The 25,775-nt window shown below is 50.6% G+C and overlaps 2 protein-coding genes across 8 annotated transcripts in view; both read left to right on the plus strand.

The window, feature by feature from the left end:
* Window positions 1–5,324, plus strand: part of WIZ (WIZ zinc finger) — a 28,682-nt gene extending 23,358 nt beyond the window's left edge. For 4 of the 6 annotated variants that reach the window (XM_030820570.1, XM_030820565.1, XM_030820566.1 and 1 more), the window contains 4 exons: window positions 1,081–1,608; window positions 1,817–2,236; window positions 2,470–2,665; window positions 3,614–5,305. In XM_030820570.1, the coding sequence (XP_030676430.1) occupies window positions 1,081–1,608; window positions 1,817–2,236; window positions 2,470–2,665; window positions 3,614–3,773 (1,304 nt within the window). In that variant the 3' untranslated portion in view covers window positions 3,774–5,305. Of the gene's footprint in view, window positions 1–1,080; window positions 1,609–1,816; window positions 2,237–2,469; window positions 2,666–3,613 lie in introns of all 6 variants that reach the window. The other 2 variants (XM_030820568.1, XM_030820569.1) reach the window with 1 other exon arrangement.
* Window positions 5,325–7,827: 2,503 nt separating this feature from the next.
* Window positions 7,828–25,775, plus strand: part of AKAP8L (A-kinase anchoring protein 8 like) — a 37,709-nt gene continuing 19,761 nt past the window's right edge. The window contains exons 1-6 of one of the 2 annotated variants that reach the window (XM_030820572.1): window positions 7,828–8,021; window positions 15,954–16,028; window positions 22,884–22,916; window positions 23,211–23,268; window positions 23,371–23,451; window positions 25,316–25,769. In XM_030820572.1, coding sequence (XP_030676432.1) covers window positions 8,009–8,021; window positions 15,954–16,028; window positions 22,884–22,916; window positions 23,211–23,268; window positions 23,371–23,451; window positions 25,316–25,769 — 714 coding nt within the window. In that variant the 5' untranslated portion in view covers window positions 7,828–8,008. Of the gene's footprint in view, window positions 8,022–15,953; window positions 16,029–22,883; window positions 22,917–23,210; window positions 23,452–25,315; window positions 25,770–25,775 lie in introns of both variants that reach the window. The other variant, XM_030820571.1, reaches the window with a different exon arrangement.

Below are 25,775 nucleotides of genomic sequence, written 5' to 3' on the forward strand. Positions count from 1 at the left end.
GGAGAACAGTTGGAGGGGTCTCCTCCCTGCCTCCCCTTGGGGGTATCCAGAGTGCCTAGGGTTGAATTGGAAGGGAGGACACGCAGGTAGAGAGGACACAGGGTTAGCTGTGTATTCCTGCTACGCCGACCCCTGCAACTGAGCTGCTGCTCAATTGTCCTTTATTCATTTGAGAAGCAGGATTGTGTCATTCAGTGACAGCAGAAAGATTCCATCTCTTGTGCCATTTCAATCGATTGGTAGTGGCTGCCAGCCAGACTCCTAGGGAGAAAGACTGCGGGGATCCATTAGTGATGTCTGCTACAGCAGGCGCGTAGGGACTGGCAGTGAACGTCTGAACTGTGTCTTTCTGACATTTTTGGTAATTAAGTGTTTTACATTTGGAGTCAAGTGTGAGTTAAGATCTCTGTTCCTCCACAGTCTAGCTTTATGTGACCTTGGGCAAGTTTCCTCATTTGGAAGATGGAGATCAGCATAGTCCCAACTCTGTCTGGTTTTCTTGAGGATTAAGTGGGATAAAGCACTTAGCACAGCACCTGGTTACAGAAAACTGTATGCCATCATTGTAATGTCACTTGCTCACTTACCTGTCACACTAGCACTGTGTTCATCCTGCTCAGGTTGATTGGATGCCCACTTTGTGCTGAGCAGGTGAGGGCATCCCAGGCTGTGCCTTAGCGCTCACGTGTGTTGTGTACCAGCTCTGTGCCCCATGCTCAGAGCTGTTCCCATTTTAGACCCTCCCATAGTAACACTGGGAGGTAAGGGTTTTCATCTCCATTTTGCAGTGGAGGAAACAGGCTCAGAGAGGGAAAGTGACTTGCCCGGGATCATACAGGGAGATATCTTGAAGCCAGCTAGAATTTGAAGTGACAGAACAAGCAGAAGAGCCAGATGTAAAAAGGGCCTCTGGAGGCCCAGATGAGGGAGCAAGTTGTTGCGGTCTGGTGGGTGGCGTGGACAGGGGTAGCTAGGCAGCTGGCACTGATACGGAGGCTTTGAGCTTGGAGGCTTCCTGCCCGCAGCCGCCGCCTCCTTCTCCTCCTCCTCCTCCTTCCCCCTACCCTGGATCCCCTGCAGCGTCCCGGGCAGAGCCGGTGCGCGACATCCGCTGTGAGTTCTGCGGCGAGTTCTTCGAGAACCGCAAGGGCCTGTCGAGTCACGCGCGCTCACACCTGCGGCAGATGGGTGTGACCGAGTGGTCCGTCAATGGTTCGCCCATCGACACACTGCGAGAGATCCTCAAGAAGAAGTCCAAGCCATGCCTCATCAAGAAGGAGCCACCGGCTGGAGACCTGGCCCCTGCCTTGGCTGAGGACGGGCCTCCCACCGTGGCCCCTGGGCCCGTGCAGTCCCCACTGCCGCTGTCGCCCTTGGCTGGCCGGCCAGGCAAACCAGGTGCAGGGCCGGCCCAAGTTCCTCGTGAGCTCAGCCTGACGCCCATCACTGGGGCCAAGCCCTCAGCCACTGGCTATCTGGGCTCAGTGGCAGCCAAGCGGCCCCTGCAGGAGGACCGCCTCCTCCCAGCAGAGGTCAAGGCCAAGACCTACATCCAGACTGAACTGCCCTTCAAGGCAAAGACCCTTCATGAGAAGACCTCCCACTCCTGTAAGCAGCGGGCGGCAGGGTCCCGGGAGGGCGACCGCCAGGGCCTGCCAGGCCAGGCAATGCCACAAGCGTGCACACTGACCCCAAGTGGGGCCCCCATGGCTGGGTCTGTGTGGGAGGCGGGATTGGCACCTGGCCTGGGCAGGGCCATTTGGGTGCACCTGCCCCCTTCGGGCGTTGACTCAGCAGCACCCCCTCCGCTCCGCAGCCACCGAGGCCTGCTGTGAGCTGTGTGGCCTTTACTTTGAAAACCGCAAGGCCCTGGCCAGCCACGCACGGGCACACCTGCGGCAGTTCGGCGTGACCGAGTGGTGCGTCAATGGCTCACCCATCGAGACACTGAGCGAGTGGATCAAGCACCGGCCCCAGAAGGTGGGCGCCTACCGCAGCTACATCCAGGGCGGCCGCCCCTTCACCAAGAAGTTCCGCAGTGCCGGCCATGGCCGTGACAGTGACAAGCGGCCGTCCCTGGGGCTGGCACCTGGGGGCCTGGCCGTGGTTGGCCGCAGCGCCGGAGGGGAGCCAGGGCCCGAGGCTGGCCGGGCAGCCGACAGTGGTGAGCGGCCTCTAGCAGCCAGCCCGCCAGGCACTGTGAAGGCTGAGGAGCACCAGCGGCAGAACATCAACAGTGAGTGCTGGTGGAGGAGGGTCAGGAGTGCAGCGGGCACCTGTCAGGCCCACCCGGCCACTCCCCAGGCGCTCTGCCGTGGCCTTTAAGTCCTTTCTCCAGTTGCTCACCCATTCACCCATCCGTTCCCCATCCCGCCCATCCAGGTAGCATCAGTCCTCAGCTCTTGTGTATTCCAAGTCTCTGCAGCATCCACCCCTCCCACTCATCTCCGGTCTCTCTCTCCACCTTAGAATTCGAACGCCGACAAGCCCGCCCTCCAGATGCCTCCGCAGCCCGGGGAGGCGAGGACACCAATGACCTACAGCAGAAGCTGGAGGAGGTGCGGCAACCCCCACCCCGAGTCCGTCCGGTCCCCTCCCTGGTGCCCCGGCCCCCCCAGACATCACTTGTCAAGTTCGTGGGCAACATCTACACCCTCAAATGCAGGTAGGCTGGCCCTGAGGGAGGGAGGGAGACCACCTGAGTGGGCCTTGGTCACCCGGAGCCTTGGAACAGGATAGGGTCTGGTGGAAGCTGGGAGGTGTCGCCTCAGTGGCTGCCCTTGGGTGTGGTGGGGCTCAGGCTAAAGGCTGACACCCTGAGCTTTGTAGCCTGTGTAGACCTGGGTTCAAATCCCAACTCTGCCACTTACCAGCTTAGTGACCTCAGGGAAGGACTTACCTGCTCCTTACCTCAATTTCCTCACTCACAAAAGCGGGTTGATAACAAACCTACCTTACAGATTTGTTACGAAGAGTAAGTGAATTTAATATTTATAAAGCACTCAGAACTGCCTGGCACATGGTAAGTAAGCACTCAACTAGTGTCTGGCTCAAGAAAAAAGTAGATCTTAGTTAATTCTTACCAAAGTCCACAAGTACATCGAAGAGCAGGGAACTGGGACTCTGAGACGTGAGGTGACTTGCCTGAGGCCATACAAGCCAAGTCAGAAGTCAGAGTCAAAGCCACGTCTTGAGCCATGGAGCTTGGGCTCCAGGCCTCTGTGCTGTGAGGGCTTTTTAGGTGCCAGGAAGACAGGAGGAGGAGGGGGGCCTGGCGCATTGGGTAGGATTTGCTTCTCTGTGCCCTCTACCGTCTCAGATTCTATGTATCCGCCAGATGGCAGGGGTACCTGGAAGCCAGTAGCCCTTACCTGGCACCAGTGACTTCTGAGCATAGAGGCAGGGGTCTCTGTGAGACCCTACCATGACCCCATGGTGAGTGGAGGTGGCTGTCCACGGGAAAAGCCTGACTTCTGGGTCCCTCTTCCCCCGCCTCCTGGGCTGGCTCTGTCCATACTGAGTAGCAGCAGGTGTGCCCAGGGATGTTGGCAAGGCTATGCTTCCGCCTCTCCTCACAGCACTGGCCACTTCCTCTCTCTGTTCCCCCATGCAGGTTCTGTGAGGTGGAATTCCAGGGCCCCCTCTCCATCCAGGAAGAGTGGGTGCGGCACTTACAGCGGCACATCCTGGAGATGAACTTCTCCAAAGTGGACCCCCCACCTGAGGAGTCCCAGGCCCCGCAGGCACAGACAGCGGCGGCAGAGGCTCCCTAACACAAAAGCATTCCAGATCCCCTCTCATGCCACCTCTGTCTCCTCTTCTTCCTCCTCTGTGTCCTTGTCCCTCTTCCTCTTTCTTTCCGTTTCCAAAGGAGCAAGCCAAAACCTCAAACCGGTGCCCCTTGGGGGCCGGGCACACTACAGCCAGGGCGCCGGGAGCCAGCTAGCCGCCCTTCCCCCAGCCCGAGGACTCTGGGGCCACAGGATGTCTTCCTTCAGCCCATGCCCACCTGGTCCAGCAGGGGCAGCAGCCAGGTCTCTGGTGGCAGCCGATCTGGTCACAGGGGAGGACAGCACTCCCCCGTCTAGCAGCCAGGCAGGGCGATGTCTGCCATCCGTGGCCATTTGCAAAGACCCCAAAGACCCCTGTTCTGGTTCCCTCTCTCCCCCATGAATATCCTCTCACACGCATGTACATGCGAACACACACACACGCACCTCGTGAGACCCGGGACCTGCCCCGGACCCCCAGTTCTTGGGTTGAACGACCACATCATGCCACGGTGCTTGCTCAGGGGAAGCCACGCTCCCTCTGTGGGGCCTGCTGGGGCCTGGGAGCCCCCCACTGAGCCCACAATGCCACGGAAATCCTTGTTGGCTGCCCCCCAGAGGGGCCTTCCCAGCTGGGAAGAGCTCAGAGCTGACAGCTGCCTCCTGCCATGTCAAGGCCCCCCAAAGAGCCGCAGGGGCTCTGGGGCCCTGGAGGGTGGGGTTGGGGGGTGGGACTCTCCTCCCCCACTCCTGCTCCCTCTCCCTTTTCACTGTTGCTTTCTATGTATAGCTCCCTAGACCTTTCACTTTTTTAAAAACGCGTTTTGTGTAGAGAATAAGGAACGTGGATCTTTTTATTTTGCAATCCTGGGCCAGCTAGAAGCCGGGAGCTGATTGACCTTTTAACTTTTTTCAGTGGCCACATTTTGGTTATCGATGTACCTAGAAGTATGTAAATTAGATTAAATTTCTCTTCTGGAAACGCCCTGGGGCAGGCGGCCAGCGTGTGTTTTTCTGTCGAGTGGACAGGCTGGCATTGGCTGGCAGCCGGGGCTGGGATCGGGGCCTCCTCTGTCCAGAGCCATGGAGCCCCTGGGTTTTCCCGTTGGCCGCCAAGCCGACCAGATGCAGCTGGGGATGAGCCCAAGTTCCCAGCTGTTGGCCCTTTATGCCATGGCTGGGAGGGGGGCTCTGGCTGGCTGGCAAAGCGGCTCCAGTGAGCAGACGAACCAGGGTTCTGGGCAGCCCGTCTGGGAAGGGAGCCAGGATCAAGAAGCAGTTGAGGCTAGAGGAGCTTATCAAGGGCAGGAGCTACCAGCGAGGGTGTCAGGGACCCGTTGGGAGTATTGGGGCGGGGGGGGCCCGTGGGGGTGTAGAGAGCTGGAACTCACCTGCTTTTAATACATGGGACTTCTAGTGAGACACATGCACCCCTGACCCAAGGAACACAAGGGGAAAAGGAGCCACTGGCTCCTTTGCAATGTTATTTATTTTCTTGCTCTGCAAATGTTTATTGAACATTTCTGAGATTTTAAGAGATTTTGTTGGCTGCTCCTTCTTGTTTATTGCATGTAGTTTTTCAGCTCATCGTTTTCACTAAACGGCCAAGTGCTGGAAAGTGGGAATGACCTCATGGCGTGTGGACAGAAGGGGCCACCTCTACCCCAGCCCTGCTTTCTGGGCCCTCCCACCATACCCCTTCCAGGGAAGGAGGGGTTAACAGGCTGCAATAACACGCCTGCAAGGGTGGTCTTGGCCTGCACGTCTGCCCCTGTGGGGTCAGGACGCACATCTCGCCTGGTGGCAGAAGGCCGCAACCACTTCTCTCCATCCTGTGCTGTGGGTGGGTGGCTGTATCCAGGACTTAGGAAGCAGGGAGAGCATCTTGTGAGCTGACTCAAAGGTGTTTCTTCCTCTTTCAACTTTTCATAAGTCAGTTTTTATTTTTTTATTTTATTTTTTGAGACAGGGTCTCATTCTGTTGCCCAAGCTGGAGTGCAGTGGCGGGACCTCGGCTCACTGCAGTCTCTGCCTCCTGGGTTCAAGCGATTCTCCTGCCTCAGCCATACAGGTAGCCGGGATCACAGGCGTGCACCACCACCCCTGGCTTATATCTGTAATTTTTTAGAAACGGGGGTTTCACCATGTTGCCCAGGCTGGTCTTGAACTCCTGAGCTCAAGCAATCAGCCTCCCAAAGTGCTGGGATTACAGGCATGAGCCACTATGCCCAGCCCGTAAGTCAGTTTTTGAAATATAAAAGTGGTATAGGCTAGATGTAACAAAAAACAATCAAATGATGCAAGAGCTTATAAAGTCATATGGCAAGTTCCTCCCCACCAATCATGCAGTGAAGTGAGGGTCATGTGTGTCCTTGGAAGAGTCGCCTCCAGTTCTTGCAGGGGGATATTTTCCTAAAACTTTCTGAGCATTGCTCTTCTCTGCTCAAGCCACTTTAATGCACCTCAGGCAGCAAAGTCTCAGCCTTTGAGCCGTGCTCTCTGTGAGGGTGTTGGATGTGAACAGAATCAAATCAGGGTACAATGATGGCTGTGGCAAGTGCGATGAAGGAACGAACCTGCAGGGCGCAGAAGACGTGTCCTGGGGCCCTACCTTGGTTTGCAAGACAGGCAGGCATTCTTGAGGCTGATGGGGAGATGAACCCCAAAGCCAGAGTGCTTATCCATCAGATCTCTGCTTCATGTGTGTAGTTTGCTCACTTAACACATCATAAGTGGCTTTGTTCCATATGGCAGCAAGTTCTGCAGAAGCCTCATTTGGGTGGAGGGAGTTCTATTAAAACAGTTTATCATGGAGAATTCCAACTATACAAAAGTAGAGCAAACAGTAAAATGGACTCTCATCTATCCGTCACTTACCAACCCATGACCAATGTCTTCAGCTGTCAGATTTATCTTATAGCTCCTTGCTTCCCCCTTCTCTCTCTACCTGTCTGAATTGTGTGAAGCACATCCTGGCCATAAGATAACTTCTTAGTATTTCAGTATGTTTTTCTGAACGTTGTAAATGCCACTATTACACCTAAAGAAATCGACAATATCAAAAAGCAACAGCATACCTTAAAAAAAGTTTTAAAACATACGAAGTGTAGAAGTCGTAATTGCGCAGCTCAATGAGTTTTCACAAACACACACCTTAAGTACTCTTTTCGGTGCAGCTCTGTCATCTCTAGAAATTATGAGTTGTCCCTGGCAGGGGTTTCCATATGCCCAGGAAACAGACTGAGGACATGACTGGTGCCCGGCTGCACTATTGCAGGATCTCTGGAGTCCAGAGTGAATCAAGAGGGTTTTAGAAGCAAAGTTCCCATTTTAACACGTAACTGTCAAGGACCTTGAGCAAATCATGAGTTCCAAGCTTCAGTTTTAAGTGAGGATTAAAAGTTTTTTGCAGGTTTGAAGGAGCATTTGAATGACACACAATACAAACGGAATTATTACACATATAAGCGTATGCCATATAAATATATTATCGCTTTGTGACGATTAATCACATTTATTCAGTGCACTGGCACCAGAATGATTTCTTTACACACACTTTGCCACGTAATGTTGAAACGTGTGTCCAGCATCTTGTTTGGTGCTGAGTTTTAATTTTCTCATTCCAACATGGCTTTGCTATGTTTGTTTTGGAGCTGAAGGCCAGAGAAGTTGAAAGACTTAGCTAGGTCCCCTACCCAGCACCTCGGTGGCGGAGTTGGCATCCCAGCCGTGCCCTGAGCGTAGGCCTGACTCCCTCTGGCGGGTCTCCAGGGCACCGGCGCTCCTCCAGCCCGGTGGAGGAGCAGGTTGGGCAGCTCTGCCAGAGCCTTTCTGTAGCTGGCGGGTCTCCAGCCCCTGCGCTCCTCCAGCCCGGCTCCTCCTTGGGCCTTGGGCCTTTCCGTAGTGCACAGCTCCGCCCCCTCAAATTCTATAGGGCTCCGCCTCTCTGCCGGCTTCTGTAGGCCAATCACTGAGGCCTTAGACTAACAGAAGGCGGGGACAAGGCGGGGCTCTCACGAGATTGTCAGCAGCTTCCAGCCACTGATATGAGGAGGCGTAGAGATAGACAGCGGTTTCTTCCAATAGACGTGAAGCCAAGGCCGGTATGAGCCAATGCGGTCGGGAGGCGGGGCTCGGGTGTGTGTCGAGGGGACCCTGTGGTTAGCAGCAGCTATCGCAGAGTCGGATGTTTAGAGCAGCAGAAGCCCGCGTCGTCGGATGTTGTGTTGCTCGCCACCATGAGCTACACAGGTGGGCCTGGCAGGGTGGGGTCGGGCTCTGCGTGGGGGATGGGACAGGCACGTGCGGATGCCGCACCAGGCTCGCCCGCACCTCCCCTGGGGCCCCGTCACTGCCTTCCCTGCGGTCACAAAATGGCGCCGCTGGCCCGTCGCCTCAGGGTAGCTCCCCTCACGCCTCGTTGCCTCAGCTGTCTGTGTCTGCAGCCGGCGTCCCGGCTCCCGGCCGCCTGAGGTCTTGGCTTTTGTCGCCTGTGTCCGTGGGCCCGGGCCTCAGCGCGCGAGGTCTCCGCCCCCACCACCTCCGTCCCTGGCCTGCGCTCCTGGACCTCGACGCCTTAGGTTTCCCTTTCTCAGGCCTTGGTCCTTGCGAGCAGGCAGCAGGCTCGGCTGCCGTCGCCATTGTCGCGTCCTCCCCCGCGCAGTTTCTCTGCAAAAACGCCGCAGCTCTACACGCCCATCCCGATCCCACCCACCACCCCCTTTTGTCTATTTCAGAACTGGGAGAGGCGCCAGGCCCTAGGGGGATAAGTAAATATTGGAAGGGTTTGGGCTGAGCGGGGAGCCTTGGGACCCTAGAGGCTGAACTGCAAGGAATGACAAGGTTCCATGTTTATTCCCTCTGCGTCTGTCAAATGAACCATGTCCGGTACAGACTGGGCACTGGGAATACAGACAAGAGTTTCTCAAGCAGCTTAGAGGCGAGGACGGATCTTAATAGGCAAATAAGCGAGTGTAGGATATATTTTAGGGTGGTCCGTACCGTGCGGGGGTCGCTCCACTACATGGAGTGGTTGGAGCCTTCTGTAAAGAGGTGACATTTGAGACCTAAATGGAGTGAGCGAATAAGGATATCTGGCCCAGGAACTGCCTGGCTTGTTAGAAGATCAGCCAGGGAGGCCAGCGGGAGGCCAGTGGGATTTGAAAGAGAGAGTGGGTGATGAGACCCGAGAGCCCCACTCCGCCCCCCGCAATATGCTTGGGCCACTGTAAATCATCACTGGTGGGATTGCCAAGGCCTCCTGGGTTTGCCTTGGCAGTGACTGATGAGGCTTCTCAGCCAGGAGACTTATACTAGGCCTCCTCATTTGGTGAGGGTATTATAGGCTTGAGCGTGTGTGGTTGCCAGGTAACCTGCATTCTACTTGGAATTTTGAGAACTGAGAATGGAACGTGAGTCTCTGGGGCTTCTTTGTAGACCACTTTATCTTGGCATAGGCAAGAAGGTAGTGCCAGTCCCCTCTACCCTGGCTGCCAGGTCAGGAGCTTTCCAAGAACCCCAGTTTTTCTAGCAACCATCCCCCAGCCCACTGGGTTCTCATCCAGGGGTGATTCTGCCCCAGATGACATCTGGCAATGTCTGGAGACATTTTTGGTTGTCACATATGGGAGTGGGAGTGCTGCTGATATCTAGTGGATGGAGGTTTGGGATGCTGCCCTGCTACGGTATACACAATGACACCTACCGTAAAGAAGTATCTGGCGTCAAACATCAGTAGTGCCCAGGTTGGGCAGCTCTGCCAGAGCCTTTCTGTAGCTTTCCTAGTTCAGGAGGAAAGACTATAGGGTTGTTACTGACATCCCTGGGATTGGAATGTAATTCCCACCAAGTCTTACCAAGAACTGGAAGACAGTTTCATGGTTTTTAAAAACAGGAGTCTTGAAGAAACCAGAAGATAAATGGTTGGGTGCTGTGGGGTAGCTGAGTAATGGAGCTCTTTTTTTTAATAGATGAGGAAACTGAGATACAAGGTCACTAATGACCAAACCTGAATTCCAACTCTAGATCTTGTAGGCTGTAGTTCTGGGTTTGAGTGGGCACTGAGATAGCCAAGCTAAAAAAGTAATGATTAGTTTTTCCTTTATGTTGATAAACTGAAAACCACAGTAATTTATAATGTGAGTCTTCCCCTTTTAAGAAGTAGGGCACTAAAGTCAAAGGCATTTTAATTCACATTTCAGACAACTACTAGCTTTAAGGGTAAGTCCTAGAGGCCTCGAAGCAAATGTTAGCATTATTAAACATGAAAGGTGACTGATAAATCTTTTTATTAACTCGCCCTGCTTTTGAACCCAGTTACTTTATTTATACGTGGGAAAGGAAGCTGCATCTCTAGCACTGAGAGGGGAAGAGGAGAGCAGTGGAAAACAGCACAGAAGTATCCAGAATCAGGCCCTCAAACAAAAGTCTGAAATGCTACCACACTTGTCATAGAAACATTTATTGTCTCACACAGTTTCTTTATGTTTGGAATGGATAGGTGATTTCGCTGGGTGGTTCTAGCTTGGAATATCATGAGGTTACATTTAGGATCTCTATGTGGACTAGAGTCATCTGAAAGCCTGACTGAGGCTGGAGGTCCCACCTCCAAGGTGACTTAAACTCCCATGCCTGGCAGGCTGATGCTGGTGGATAATTCTTGGCCCCATGGATCTCTCCCTAGGGCTGGCTGCTGGAGGGTCCTCACAATGGTGGCTGGTTTTCTCCAGACTGAATGATCCCAGAAAGAGCAAGGCGGAAATCCCAGAAGTCACACTCAGTCATTTTCATAAATCTTACTGGTTGCACTGGCTACCTCATTAGTTGGGAGGGATCTACATAACATTAAGAGGCAAGAATGATTGGAGACCATCTTGGAGGATGGTTGTCACCCTACTCTTGGCTCAGATAATAAAGATTGGAGGCAACCTAACCTAATTCCAGTTATCCTTTAATTTTTGGTACTCTGTGTTACTCCTTCAAATAAGACTCTTTTTTTTTTTTAGATCAGGCACGGTGGCTCACACCTGTAATCTCAACACTTTGGGAGGCCCGGGCAGGAAGATTGCATGAGGCCAGGAGTTTGAGATGAGCCTGGGCAACACAACAAGACCCTTTCTCTATAAAAATTAAAAATAAAAAAGTTAGCTATGCGAGGTTGAGGCTGCAGTGAGCCATGATTGTGCCACTGCGCTCCAGCCTGGATGACAGTGAGACTCTGGGAGATTTTTTTTTTTTTTTTTTTTTTGAGACGGAGTCTCGCTCTGTCGCCCAGGCTGGAGTGCAGTGGTGCAGTCTCTGCTCACTGCAAGCTCCACCTCCGGGTTCATGCCATTCTCCTGCCTCAGCCTCCCAAGTAGCTGGGACTACAGGCGCCCGCCACCCCACCCACCTAATTTTTTTTGTTTTTAGTAGAGACAGGGTTTCACCTTGTTAGCCAGGATGGTCTTGATCTCCTGACCTCGTGATCTGTCCTCCCCGGCCTCCCAAAGTGCTGGGATTACAGGTGTGAGCCACCGCGCCCGGCTGACTCTGGGAGGTTTGGTGGAGCCCGGGAGTTCAACGTTGCTGAGCTATGATCATGCCACTGCACTCCAGCCTGGGCAACAGAGCAAGATCCTGTCTCAAGAAAATATATACTCTTTTTTAAAAAGGAAAAAGGAAAAGTATAAAACTGAGAAGCTTTTGTTTTGTTTTTGTTGAGGCAGGGTCTCACTATGTTGCCCAGGTTGGAGTGGAGTGGCACAATCATAGCTCACTGCAGCCTCGCCCTCCTGTGCTCAAGTAATCCTCCCACCTCACCTCAGCCTCCCAAGTAGCTGTGACTGCATGTGCATGCCACCATGCCTGGCTAATTTTTCATTTCTGAGATGAGGTCTCACTATGTTGCCACGCAGGTCTTGACCTCCTGGGCTCAAGTGATCCTCCCAACTCAGCCTCCCAAAGTACTGGTATTACAGACATGAGCCACAGCATTTGGCCTGCTTATATATTTTTGAGCAAAAAAAGTTGACAAGAGAGATTGGTTAAAAGCAAGGAGTTTTGCTGCAGAACTAGAAATCCATGGTCTCAAAGTGAGAGGATTGCTTAAGCCCAGGAATTCAAGACCAGCATGGGTAACATAGTGAGACCCTATCTCTCAAAACAAAAAAAGAAAAAGAAAACAAAAATTAGCTGGGCCTGGTGGTGTGTGGCTATAGTCCCAGCTACACAGGAGACTGAAGTAGGAGGATCGCTTGAGCCCTGGAGGCTGAGGCCACAATGAGCAGTGATTGTGCCACTGCACTGCAGCCTGGATGACAGTGAGACCCCGTCTCTAATAAAAATAGAAAGAAAGAAATCTGTGATCTGACACTTAGCTTTATAGGGCCATATAGGGCATATTTTATTTTTTTCATCCAGAGCTAATCAGGCTGATAAATTGTACCAAGAGAACACTTTCCAAACCAGCTAAGAATTTAGGCCGGGCGTGGTGGCTCACACCTGTAATCCCAGCACTTTAGGAGACGGAGGCGGGCGGATCACCTGAGGTCGGGAGTTCGATACCAGCCTGACCATGGAGAAACCCCGTCTCTACTAAAAATACAAAATGCATAGTGGTGCATGCCTGTAATCCCAGCTACTCGGGAGGCTGAGGCAGGAGAATCGCTTGAGCCCGGGAAGTGGAGGTTGCAGTGAGCCGAGATCGCGCCACTGCACTCCAGCCTGGGCAACAAGAGCGAAACTCCGTCTCAAAAAAAAAAAAAAAAAAGAATTATTCATAATAGCCAAAACTGGCTAAAGAAGGGCCTGCTCTGCGATCTTTGCAGACGGTATTGTGGAACAGAATGTTAATGTGGTGCAGGGTATAGAGTTAGAGCAGAGATTGCCATTGATCTTGGAGGGTTTGGTGGATCGTTTTTCTTTGCTAGGGAAGAACCAGGGCCCCTCTCGCCTGAACAGACACAGATGTTTTGCTCAGCAGCTTGCTGACTGTATTCTTGTGAGTGTGTAGTAGGCTGTCATTTGCAGTTGCAGTACTCACAGATCACATTACCTAAAGTCTGAGGCCATTTTACTGGTGGCCCAATTGCTGAAAGAACAAGTTTCCAGAGGCTAGTTGAGCAAACAGTGGAGACCGCAGGGGCTGAGTATTTCTTACATTATAAGGCTTTCCCCTGGGTGAACTCTTCAAAGCTACTGTCAGTGTTTCTTATGGACAGCTATTAATCAACAATGCCTGGATTTTAGGCATCTCAGGAAGGTCCAGATCCCTGGAAGGAATCCATTTGAGTGGATTCCTATCCTCTTAGGAAAGGTAGAAGGCTGGATCTGTATACCCTTGGTTTTATCCTTCCTCAGGTCCCAGTCCCTACTCTGGAAAGTGAAGTTGAAGCTGGATTCACAGCTCCTTCTTTGGAACCCTTGGAGCTAGATGTATTTTGGAATTCTAGCTTAAGAGAAGTCACATGGGGTCTGGGGAAGCACCCTGTATTTAAATAGATTAATTCTGCGCCAAGTAGGACAAAGAAAGATCATAAATGTCCTCACAGGTGAAAACGGCTCCACCGTGAGTTTTGGCACCACACTGGTAGAAAACACTTGGTCTTCAGACCCTTTTGGACCTGGGGGAATTGCAGAGTAAGGGATCTTGCCCACCTGCCCTTATTGTCTGTGGTGAGGATGAAATGAGATCATTGCAGATAAATGTTCTTAGCACCCTGCAGGGAAAGCACTTGTTCAGTGTTGGCTGCTGCTGCTGTGGTCTTCAGAGATAAAATAGACTGTCAACAAATAAGAGAACGCCTACCCAGGGGGAAGGCACTTCTGTAGGTTTTTGATATAAACAAGCTGTTAGAGGCATAGGCTTTAATTTTCAGATCATGAGTTGGCTCTGATGGGAAAGGCAAATACTGCCTCTTATGGTATCTGTCATAATTTCAGTGCTGAGAGAAAATTATTCAAAAATACGTATTTCTGGCTGGGCGCAGTGGCTCACGCCTGTAATCCCAGCACTTTGGGAGGCCAAGGCGGGCGGATCACAAGGTTAGGAGATCGAGACCATCCTGGCTAACATGGTGAAACCCCATCTCTACTAAAAATACAAAAAAATTAGCCAGACATGGTGGCACGCGCCTGTAGTCCCAGCTGCCCAGAAGGCTGAGGCAGGAGAATGGCGTGAACCCAGGAGGTGGAGGTTGCAGTGAGCCGAGATCGTGCCACTGCACTCCAGCCTAGTGCGAGACTCCGTCTCAAAAAAATATATATGTATTTCTAACTGTAGAGTTTTGGTTTTTTTTTAATGTAGTTTTAAAGCAAGTGTCAGGATTAGGATCAATCATTGTCTGTGGGAGCACTGGTTTCTGATAGAGGTAGAAGTTTTCCTTACTTGGCACTAACTCATTTTATTTTATTTCATTTATTTATTTATTTATTTTGAGATGGAGTCTTGCTCTATTACCCAGGCTTGAGTGCAGTGGCACGATCTCCATTCACTGCAACCTCTGCCTCCTGGGTTTAAGCAGTTCTTCTGCCTCACCCTCCCAAGAACCTGGGATTACAGGCAGGCGCCACCACACCCAGCTAATTTTGGGGTTTTGTTTGTTTGTTTGTTTTGAGACGGAGTCTTGCTGTGTCGCCTAGGCTGGAATGCAGTGGCATGATCTTGGCTCACTGCAGCCTCTGCCTCCTGGGTTCAAGCAATTCTCCTGCCTCAGCCTCCTGCGCAGCTAGAACTACAGGCACACATCGCCACGCCCAGCTAATTTTTGTATTTTTAGTAGAGACAGGGTTTCACCATATTGGCCGGGCTGATCTCAAACTCCTAACCTGGTGATCGACCTGCCTCGGCCGCCCAAAGTGCTGGGATTACAGGTGTGAGCCACCGTGCCCGGCCTAATTTTTGTATTTTTAGTAGAGATGGTGTTTCACCATGTTGGCCAGGCTGGTCTTGAACTCCTGGCCTCAACCAGTCCACCCCCGCCCTTGGCCTCCCAAAGTACTGTGAGTACAGGCATGAGCCACTGCATCCAGCCCTAATTCATTTTATATTGAGAAATAGTTTGAAAGTTGAGAAGATAGGAAATTTTATGTATACACAATAATGCTTATTTCCATATGAACATGCCAACCCCAAATAATTACTTTTAAGAAATAATTGTTTTTTGTTTTTTGTTTTTGAGGCAGGGTCTTGCTCTGTCACCCAGGGTGGAATGCAGTGGCGCAGTCATAGCTCACTGCAGCCTTGACCTTCTGGGCTCAAGTGACACTCCCACCTCAGCCTCCCAAGTAGCTAGGACTACAGGCATATGCTGCCACAGCTGGCTTTTTTTTTTTTTGTATTTTTTGTAGAGACGGGGTTTCGCCCTGTTGCCCAGGCTGGTCATCTTGGCCTCCCAAAGTGTTGGGATTACAGGTGTGAGCCACTGCCTGGCCCAGAAATAATTGTTATACACACTTTTTAATGGGGAAACCAAAATATAAAGCAGTTTGTGTTTCAGGTTTAGAACAGGGAGGGGGGTATTATTTGCTTTAACATGGTCTCGAAGCTAACTTCCATCGTTGTTTGAATTCCAAGTGGCTCACCCTTCAGGGATTTGAATAGTTTCCTCATTTAACAGAATGATAATTTGGGTGTTTATTTCTCAAAATAGGCTACTGGTCTAAATGTTTAAAAATTTTTATTTGGGGCCAGGCTCTGTGGCTCACACCTGTAATCCCAGCACTTTGGGAGGCTCAGGAGGGTGGATTGCTTGAGCCTAGGAATTAAAGACCAGCCAGGGCAACATGATGAAACCCCATCTCTACAAAAAAATATAAAAATTAGTGGACATGATGGTATGAACCTATAGTCTCAGCTACTTGGGAGGCTGAGGCAGGAGGATTGTTTGAGCCTGGAAGGTCGAGGTTGCACTGATCCATGATCATGCCACTGCATTCCAGCCTGGACAGAGTGAGACCGTGTTTTTAAAAAGTAAATAAATAATTTTTTAATCTAGTCCTCCTGGTATAGCAAGTTAAACATAGCCTGCCTTTCCATTGGTTAATATTTTCTGACGGTCTAATTAAACTGTGGAATCTAGAGGTTTTGGTGGCTTTTCATTGAGAGAAGGGCCTGCTGGCAATCCTATACCAAAGGTTAGGTAGTCTCAGGTCATTTCCCTGTGACTTGCTTGTGGAAATTAACCCCACTGTCTTTATGTTTAGGCTTTGTCCAGGGATCTGAAACCACTTTGCAGTCGACATACTCGGATACCAGCGCTCAGCCCACCTGTGATTATGGTAAGTGTGGGCCTCTGGTGGGAACCAAAGTGTTCTGCAGAGCAGTTCCTTGTCTTCTTAGTTGCCTTTGGCTTTGCTGTCACCCTGTCATGCTTTTTTAAACCTAAACTTGTGTGAAATGGTGTGGCCATTTGAATAGCTAGTGCTTCCCTTTCGGGCAATTATGGGAAAAGTAGCTGTGTTCCTGAGCAAGTTAGGCTCTTTTTTTTTTTTTTTTTTTTTTGAGACGGAGTCTTGCTCTGTCGCCCAGGCTGCAGTGCAGTGGCGCCATCTCGGCTCACTGCAAGCTCCGCCTCCCGGATTCACGCCATTCTCCTGCCTCAGCCTCTCCGAGTAGCTGGGACTACAGGCGCCCGCCACCACGCCCGGCTAATTTTTTTGTATTTTTAGTAGAGATGGGGTTTCACCGTGGTCTCGATCTCCTGACCTCATGATCTGCCCGCCTCGGCCTCCCAAAGTGCTGGGATTACAAGCGTGAGCCACCGCGCCCGGCCGCAAGTTAGGCTCTTTGATAAAAGGCCTAGCTTCAAATCCCCATGGGGGAGGGACTGGGAGTCACAGTGGCCAATTAAAGTTCAAAGGAGGCCGGGCGTGGTGGCTCCCACCTGTAATCCCAGCACTTTGGGAGGCCGAGGCGGGTGGATCACCTGAGGTCAGGAGATCGAGACCATCCTGGCCAACATGGTGAAACGCCATCTATACTAAAACACAAAAAATTAGCCGGGCATGGTGTTGTGTGCCTGTGGTCCCAGCTACTCAGGAGGCTGAGGCAGGGGAATCACTTGAACCCGGGAGGCAGAGGTTACAGTGAGCCGATATCATGCCACTGCACTCCAGCCTGGCAACAGAGCAAGACGTTGTTTCAAAAAAAAAAGTCCAAAGGGTTGGTCCAGGAGAAAGCAAGCTATTAACTTAGTCCTAGCGTTTTAGTGCATGTCCTTGCTGTGGGAGAGAGGCTGAGTGTGTGGATCTGGCAGCTTTTGGAGACTCAGCCAGGCCACCTCAAGCCAGTGGGCTCCACACACACAGAGTTGAGTGAAGATCTCTGATTGAGTTTTCCAGTGTGGACAGAAACACTTAATTAGCTAATTCAGAAGTAGCCACCAGTAGGATTCTTGGATGCTGTTTTGTTTGTGTGCTGTGGCAGCCCGGAACTGCTGATAAAGCTGGTCTTTGGTTGTCTGTGACTCTAGGGGTGTCTGTTGAGAAGGAGCCCTCTTTGGAATTAACAGGGATAATGTCTTAGTTACTGAGATGGGTAATTTCTTTTACTACCAAGATCTGGGGAAAGACTGATCCTACACAGCTAACATGACTTCAGGAGTCACTGCATAAAGAGACTTAAGTAAGCTCACCAAGTAGCAGCAGCTAGTCTCAGGAAAAGGGAAGACTTGAAATATTTTGAAATTGAGTGAGAAGGTATCAGGTGTTTCATAAATGAGGAGAAACTTGGTTTGCTTGACTTCCCTGTCCTGCCCTCCCTGCCTCTCCCTTTTCATCAAATGTAGTCCCTAATTGCACATCCTTTTGAATTATTTTCCCTCTGGTTTACATATTCTGAGTACAAGCCATTTCTCGGATATGCCATTTACAAATATTTTCTCCCAGACTGGCTTGTCTATTCTCTTGTCAGTGTCTTTGAAAGAACACAAGTTGTTAATTTTGAAGCCCAATTCGATCTTTTCTTTAATAGATGATGGTTTTGCTTTTATATCTAAGCAATCTATAATATTTTCTTTAGAATTTTCTTTTAGGTGTTTTAGTTGTGGGTTTTACATTTAGTCTGTGATCCATATTGAGTTAATTTTTCTACAAGGTGTGCAGTATAGGTTAAGGTTTCTTCTTCTATGGCATATAGATATAGAATTGTTCCAGCACCATTTGTTTAAAAAAAAAAAAATTTTTTTTTTTTTTTTTTTTTTTTTTTTTTTTTTTTTTTTTTTGATGTGGAGTCTCGCTCTGTCGCCCAGGCTGGAGTGCAGTGGTGCGATCTCGGCTCACTGCAAGCTCCGCCTCCTGGGTTCATGCCATTCTTCCGCCTCAGCCTCCCAAGCAGCTGGGACTACAGGTGTGCCACTACGCCTGGCTAATCTTTTTGTATTTTTACTAGAGACGGGGTTTCACCATATTTGCCAGGATGTTCTCGAGCTCCTGACCTCGTGATCTTCCCTCCTCAGCCTCCCAAAGTGTTGGGATTACAGGCGTGAGCCACCGCGCCTGGCCTCTCTCTCTCTCTCTTTCTTTCCTTATTTTTCTTTTCTTTTCTTTTTCTTTTTCTTTTCTTTCTTTTCTTTCTTTTTTTTTTTTTTTGAGACGGAGTTTCGCTCTTGTTGCCCAGGCTGGAGTGCAATGGCGGGATCTCAGCTCACCACAACCTCCACCTCCCAGATTCAAGCGATTCTTGTGCCTTGGCCTCCCAAATAGCTGGTATTATAGGCATGTGCCACCACACCTGGCTAATTTTTGTATTATTAGTAGAGACAGGGTTTCACCACATTGACCAGGCTGGTCTCGAATTCCCCATCTCAGGTGATCCACCCACCTCGGCCTCCCAAAGTGCTAGGATTACAGCTGTGAGCCACTGCTCCAGGCCTATATTTTCTCTATTGAATTGCCTTCGTACCTTTACTGAAAATCAGTTTACCATATACTGTGGGTCTGTTTCTGGACTCTTGGACTCTCATTCTGTTCCGTTGGTCTATACATCTAAACTTCGTTCAGCAGCACAGTCTTTTTGTATTTTTAGTAGAGACTGGTTTCACCACGTTGGCCAGGCTGGTCTCAAACTCCTGACCTCACATGATCCACCTGCCTCAGCCTCCCAAAGTGTTGGAATTATAGGCGTTAGCCACCGCGCCTGGCCCAGCAATGCAGTCTTGATTACTGGATAGTAGTAATCTTGAAATACGAGTCCTCCAGATTTGTTCTTTTTTCCAAAATTGTTAGTTTCTTTGCTTTTGCATATAAATTTTAGAATCAGTTTATGAAGTTTTTTTAAAAATTCGTGCTGAGATTTTGAGCGAGAGAGCCTTGGATCTATAGATCTATCAAATCTGTAGAATCTATAGATTAGTTTGAGATTAGTTTGAGAAAATTGACATCTTAACAATGTAAAGTCTTCTGATTCATGAATGCAGTATGTCACTTCACTGATGTTGTGTTTTGTAGTTTTCAACACAGATCCTACACATATTTTGTTAGATTTACGCTTAAGTTTTTCATGCTTTTAGTACTATAGTAAATGGTACTTTTAAAAACTTTGAATTCATTGCTGATATATAGAAATTTGATTGCTATTTGATTTGTAGGTTTACCTTGTAATATTTGAAATTTGACTTATAGATTGACCTTGTAATAAACCTTGCTAAGCTCACTTATTCTAGTAGCTCTTTTGTAGATTTGTTTGAGATTTTTTTACATACACAATTGTGAAAGAATAGAGATGGATTTATTTTTCCTTCTGGCCTGAATTGTAAGAACAATATAACATTTAAATAACATTTTGAAAAACAGTCAACCAAGATCCTACCATATTAATATTTAATTTTTGTCAGCTTACTAATTTTATGTAGTTTAATAATTTATAGGTGGATTGAATTGTGGGTCCTGCTCTTATTTTATTTTTTTAAGATATGGTCTCACTCTGTCCTCCAAGGCTGGAGCACGGTGGCACAATTTCAGTTCACTGCAACCTCCACCTCCTGGGCACAGATAGCCCTCCCACCTCAGCCTCCCGCAAAATTGGGACTACAGGCATGCCCTGCCATGCCCAGCTATTTTTTGTATTTTTTGTGGAGATGGGGTTTTGCTATGTTGCCCAGGCTGGTCTCAAACTCTTGGGTTCAAGTGATCTAACTGCCCCACTTCCCAAAAGGATTACGGGTGTGAGCCACTGCGCCTGGCTGGTCCTGCTTTATTTTATGTTAGAAGCATTTCCTTGTGCCACATGAGGCATAGTAAATTCTCTTTTTATGCTTACGTGATATGTCACTGAGTAGGTAGGCTGTAATCTGATTAACTATTACCTTAAAGTTGAGTGTTAAATTGTTTTCTATTTTTGGTACATAAATATCACATACTATGACCATGTCCTTTTTTCTTTTAAAAATTATGTCCTTGGGGCCAGGTGCAGTGGCTCATGCCTATAATCTCAGCACTCTGAGAGGCTGAGATGAGAGGATCACTTGAGCCCCCAGGAGTTTGAGACTAGCCTGGGCAACATAGTGCAACCCTGTCTCTACAAAAAATAGAAAAAATTAGCTGGGCATGGTGGCACATGCCTGTTGTCCCAGCCACTCCGGAGGCTGAGGCAGAAGGGTCACTTGAACCCAAGAAGTCGAGGCTGCAGTGAGCTGTGATCACACCATTACACTCCAGCCTGGAGGACAGAGCAAGACTCTATCTCAAAAATATATACGTACATATATCTTATTTTTACATATATATATATCTTCAAGGATATATATATATCTATCTTTAAGGAGATTATATATATATATATATATATATATATATATATATCTCCTTAAAATTTCCTTTGTCAACCATGATCTCATCCCTTCTGGGGATGGAAATGAGTTGGGGTGTTCTTTCAGAAAGGGCAGGTCTTGGGGAGTCCCTAAACGCCAGTCTAGATGAAGGCTTCCTCCTGAAGGGACCCAGCTGGGATGTCCATCAAGAAGTCTGGGTTGCTCCAGGCATAGCAAGTGGCATGTAGTGAGTGTTTGCCTGGAGGGACTCCTGAGAGTTGCCCATCGTGGGAGGCCCTGCCTGTCCTTAAAACATAAAGTGGTGTTCACGGAGTTGATGCTGCTTCCTTTCCTTGTGCCTCCTCACTCTGTTGTGGCAGATCCTCAGCAGGTGAAGCTTGCAATTACCACGTTGTAGCCTCCCAAGCAGAGCCCTGATGGATCTGCTTTTGCCTCCGTATCCTATTTTCTTTTTCTTTTCTGTCTTTTTTTTTTTGAGACAGAGTCTCGCTCGGTCGGCTAGCCTGTAGTGCAGTGGTGTGATCTTGGCTCACTGCAACCTCCACCTCCCAGGTTCAAGTGATTCTCCTGCCTCAGCCTCCCAAGCATCTGAGACCATAGGCGCGCACCACCGCGCCTGGCTAATTTTTGTATTTTTAGTAGAGATGAGGTTTCACCATATTGGCCAGGCTGGTCTCGAACTCCTGACCTCGTGATCCACCCGCCTTGGCCTCCCAAAGTGCTGGGATTACAGGCGTGAGCCACCACTCCCAACTCCTATTTTCTTTAGAATAGCTAGTGCCCACTGTCCCTGGTACAAACAGTCACTTGGCCAGGTGTACAGTAGCTGCCTGGGCTACCTGTGTGTTGTTCTATTTTTTTTGAAATGGAGTTTCACCGTGTCGCCCAGGCTGGAGTGCAGTGGTGCGATCTCACCTCACTGCAAACTCTGCCGCCTGGGTTCAAGCAATTCTTGTGCCTCAGCCTCCTGAGTAGCTGGGACTACGGGTGTGTACCACCACGCCTAGCTAATTTTTGTATTTTTGGTAGAGAAGGGGTTTCACCATGTTGGCCAGGCTGGTTTCAAACTCCTGATCTCAGGTGATCGTCCTGCCTTGACCTCCCAAAGTGCTGGGATTACAGGCGTGAGCCACTGCACCCAGCCTTGTGCGCTGTTCTTTATGTGGCTCTGCCAGCCTCTCTTGCCTGTTAGAATGGCTCCTTAGCCATTCTTTCCTCAGCCACCACTCCTGACTTAACCATGCTGCTCTTTGGCTGTTAGCGTCTCTCTTACCAACAAGCAGATCTCCATGCCTGAGCAGTGCTTGGGACTGCAAGCCTCTGTTCCCTGTGCTCAGGGGATGCATAAACAAATGGATGAGAAGCCTCTGTTTTGGTTTCTCTAGCCCAGGAGTTTTTGTTTTGTGAGCTCTCTTGTTAAACATAGTGGTCATCAGTAGTTCCTCAGCTTCTCTCTGATTTCTTCCCATTCTTTTTGTGCACTGGGTCGTGGAGGAACCCAAGTGCAGGACGACAGCCTGCCTGTTCTCGCTGGCTCATCTTTTCAGTTGACTTACACTCTTCCTGCTGTGGTCTGGCTTCTGCCACTTATTGCCCTGCTGTCTGTCTCACTGAGCTTTGGTCCCCTGCCCTGGGATGAGCATGTCCCCTGCGGGGCATAGATGACATGGAATGGGAAACAACTGTTGGGTCTCACCAGAGACCCAGGGAAAGGGGTCACCTGCTCTGTGCCCTCCTTTGGGGAGGAACTGTGTGTTTGACTCAGAGTTCCCAGGGGACTTTACACTTTGTCATTTCTCAGTGGCTTTATGTTCCTGAAGGAATGAGGTTTTATCATGTGTTGTGATTGAATCCAGAGCATATTAAGTTGGTAATCCAGATTGTTCTCTCCACAGCTTTTCTCAAGCAAGAGGTTGCGTCTTGGGTTTCTCTCACTGATGTGTTCCAGCACAGCACAGTCAACAATTCAAGGGCTTGTTGGCCCCCCCTTTTAAGGCAGACTCTTGGGAGACTGGGGTTGGGTTTTGTGCTATAAACTGATTAGCACTTAGCTTGGGGTGTGGAGGTCACCTTCTAATTCTGGCTCTTAAAGGGAGGAGTATAGGAGCCAAGTTCCTTAGTTGAGAGTGTTGGGAACAGAAGGATCCTTAAATAACAGATGCTGAGAGCCACAGGCAGCCAGGCATCAGGGCAGCAAGTGGCCTGGGTCATTTGCACAGTGCTCACAAGCTCAAGGCTTTTCGGTTAGGGGAGGTGCAGCCTGCTGTGACCAGTCAGGTCCTGGGAATAATTGTCTTTGCACCTGAATTTTATGGCCTTGTATTGTAAGCAAGTATAAATGTAACTGCCCTTTTACTTTTTGTAGGATATGGAACTTGGAACTCTGGGACAAATAGAGGCAAGTGTCATTCCTGTGATTGCTGTCCTGTCCCTTGGGGTTGTTCTGGCTGTGTTTCTCTGCTACTGCCCCGCTTGGCCAAGGTTGGGAGTGGGGAGGGGGCATGTTTCTGGGGTTACCTACTCCTTAACAGGAGGCCCTCATCAGAATGACCAGGGCCCATCTAGCCCCAGTGGCTAGAGTCTTCTCTCTCTGTGACAGAAGATACCCTTGTATGTGTGTTTGTCTCTGTCTCTGTCTGCCTCCCCTCTGCCTGCCCCCACCATCTGTCTGTCTGTGTCTCCCTCACTACAGGCTACGAGGGCTATGGCTATGGCTATGGCTATGGCCAGGATAACACCACCAACTATGGGTATGGTATGGCCACTTCACACTCTTGGGAAATGCCTAGCTCTGACACAAATGCAAACACTAGTGCCTCGGGTAGCGCCAGTGCCGATTCCGTTTTATCCAGAATTAACCAGCGCTTAGATATGGTGCCGCATTTGGAGACAGACATGATGCAAGGAGGCGTGTACGGCTCAGGTGGAGAAAGGTGAGTGGACACCTGCCTAGGGGTTGAGGCTCTGCAGGGGCAGCTCCTGCCTACTGCCCACTGCGTCTTCCTCTCTGAGTGCCCCTCTGTGTCTGCTTCCTCCCCCCTGCTTGGTGCTGCTGTGGCTCCTAGCAGGGTCCGTTGCACTTCCCGTCTCTGACTTGTGTCTCCTCTCACCCACCCTCAACCCCTGCTGCACTGCCTGGTGGTCAGCCTTTCCCAGCTTGCAGTGGGAGGAACAAGCCCAGATTGGGCAGACTTCACTGTGCCCTCAAAAACAGAGTGTTTCAGCCGCCCCTCCCTCCAAGGACAGCCATTTGGAATTCTCTTGAGACTTTGCCTCCTGCGTGGTGTCAGGGCAGGACAGATGGAGTTTGGTGTGAAGGGTGTGACGAGCGTTTGGGGCTGATCACTGCGAGCTGGGCCACCCCCACATAAGGGTTGGGACAGGTGTGGGCATTTCCTGGTTACTCTCCTGTGCCTTACAAACATGTACCTGATGGAAGCACTCCTGTGAGGAACTGCTGCTGTCCTCATTTTGCAGGTGGGGATACAGAAGTGCAGGCAGGTCATACCCCGAAGGCACACAGCAAGTACATGGTGAGGCTGGGCCTCGCCTACCAGATCTGCCCTACTCCAAAGCATCATGCTGTGGGCGTTTGTTATTAACTGAACTGGACTTGGCCCAAGAGTGCTTATGCCCAGTGCGAGGCTTCGGTGAGGAGGGTGGGTGTATCTCTAGCACGGGATAGAGTGGAGCACCAGCTAACAGAAGAGTGAGAGCCAAGAGTAAGGAGTCGCCTGGCTGAGCACTGGTAGGGCCAAGTGAGGCCCCAGGGCTGTGGTGGCAGAGTGTGGGACAGGCACAAGGAGACTTGATGCCATGGGCTCTGTAACTCCTGGCCGAACAGTTGCAGCACTCAGAGCTGAGGGCTTGGCATGTGAGGCTTGGCCTTGTGTTGCTGCTGTGCACCTTCTTACCACAGCCTGGAGCCTGGGATCAGGGTAAGCAGAGCAGTGGCAGCACCAACTGCTGCTCTTAGAGCTGCCGGTGCCTCTTGGTGGCCCAGGTTTAGGGAAGAGTGTACAAGGGGAGCCCCTGTGCCTGTGAGGTGTGTGGGGTCCAGGCCTGTGGGGATGTGGGCTACGGGCTGCAGTCATGGTTAAAAGAGCTCTCTGCGGTGCCCTCTGTGTCCTGGGAGGAGGTCTGGCCTGCCTTCCCACTTGCAATATAGGGTATATAGAGTTTGGTGCCTGGCTCTGGGTTCCAGGGTTGATGTAATACAGCTCTTTTTCTTGTCCCTGGGCAAGCTCTCAGTGTCTTCCCTGGGAAATACTCCCCCTTTTGTCTCAGAAGTTTTGGTAATGAGGGACTTTGCAGAGTTTGAAGGTTCCCCAGCCATGAGGGACAAGAACAGTGTTTCCCATGGGTATCATCAGCCTCACTGGCTGCGCATTCATTGTGCTGGACCTGCCTGCATCCTGCAGGGTGCTGGGGTACTCGGCCTTGCCCCATAAGGAGCAGCCTTGGGCGTTGTGGCTCCCACAGATGGTGCACATGTTCCCAAAGGGCTGTGGAGCAGCTCTGTCCCTTGTTGAGACTCACTGGACTAGAGCCCCTACCCCAGTTGTCAGCCCTTCTTAGGGTCCCCAAGCCAGTGTGTGGCTACATTCAAGTTTGGGGCAGTGGTGCCCCTATATCACCTGAGAGGCTGGAACTCTTTAATTGGCATTTCTGAACATTGAGCCTCCCAACCAGGGCAGGGTGGGTGCTGGACTAGGAGATTGGGGAGGGCAGGAGCAGTTGCCTGGAGGTGAGGGATCCTGAGGGGCTCCACCTGATGCTCACCCCATGCCTCTGCAGGTATGACTCTTATGAGTCCTGTGACTCGAGGGCCGTCCTGAGTGAGCGTGACCTGTACCGGTCAGGCTATGACTACAGCGAGCTTGACCCTGAGATGGAAATGGCCTATGAGGGCCAATACGATGCCTACCGCGACCAGTTCCGCATGCGTGGCAACGACACCTTCGGTCCCAGGGCACAGGGCTGGGCCCGGGATGCCCGGAGCGGCCGGCCAATGGCCTCAGGCTATGGGCGCATGTGGGAAGACCCCATGGGGGCCCGGGGCCAGTGCATGTCTGGTGCTTCTCGGCTGCCCTCCCTCTTCTCCCAGAACATCATCCCCGAGTACAGCATGTTCCAGGGCATGCGAGGTGGGGGCGCCTTCCCAGGCGGCTCCCGCTTTGGCTTCGGGTTTGGCAATGGCATGAAGCAGATGAGGCGGACCTGGAAGACCTGGACCACAGCCGACTTCCGGGTGAGT

Source organism: Nomascus leucogenys, chromosome 10 (genome assembly GCF_006542625.1).
Source record: "Nomascus leucogenys isolate Asia chromosome 10, Asia_NLE_v1, whole genome shotgun sequence".
NCBI classification, from domain to species: Eukaryota; Metazoa; Chordata; class Mammalia; order Primates; family Hylobatidae; genus Nomascus; species Nomascus leucogenys.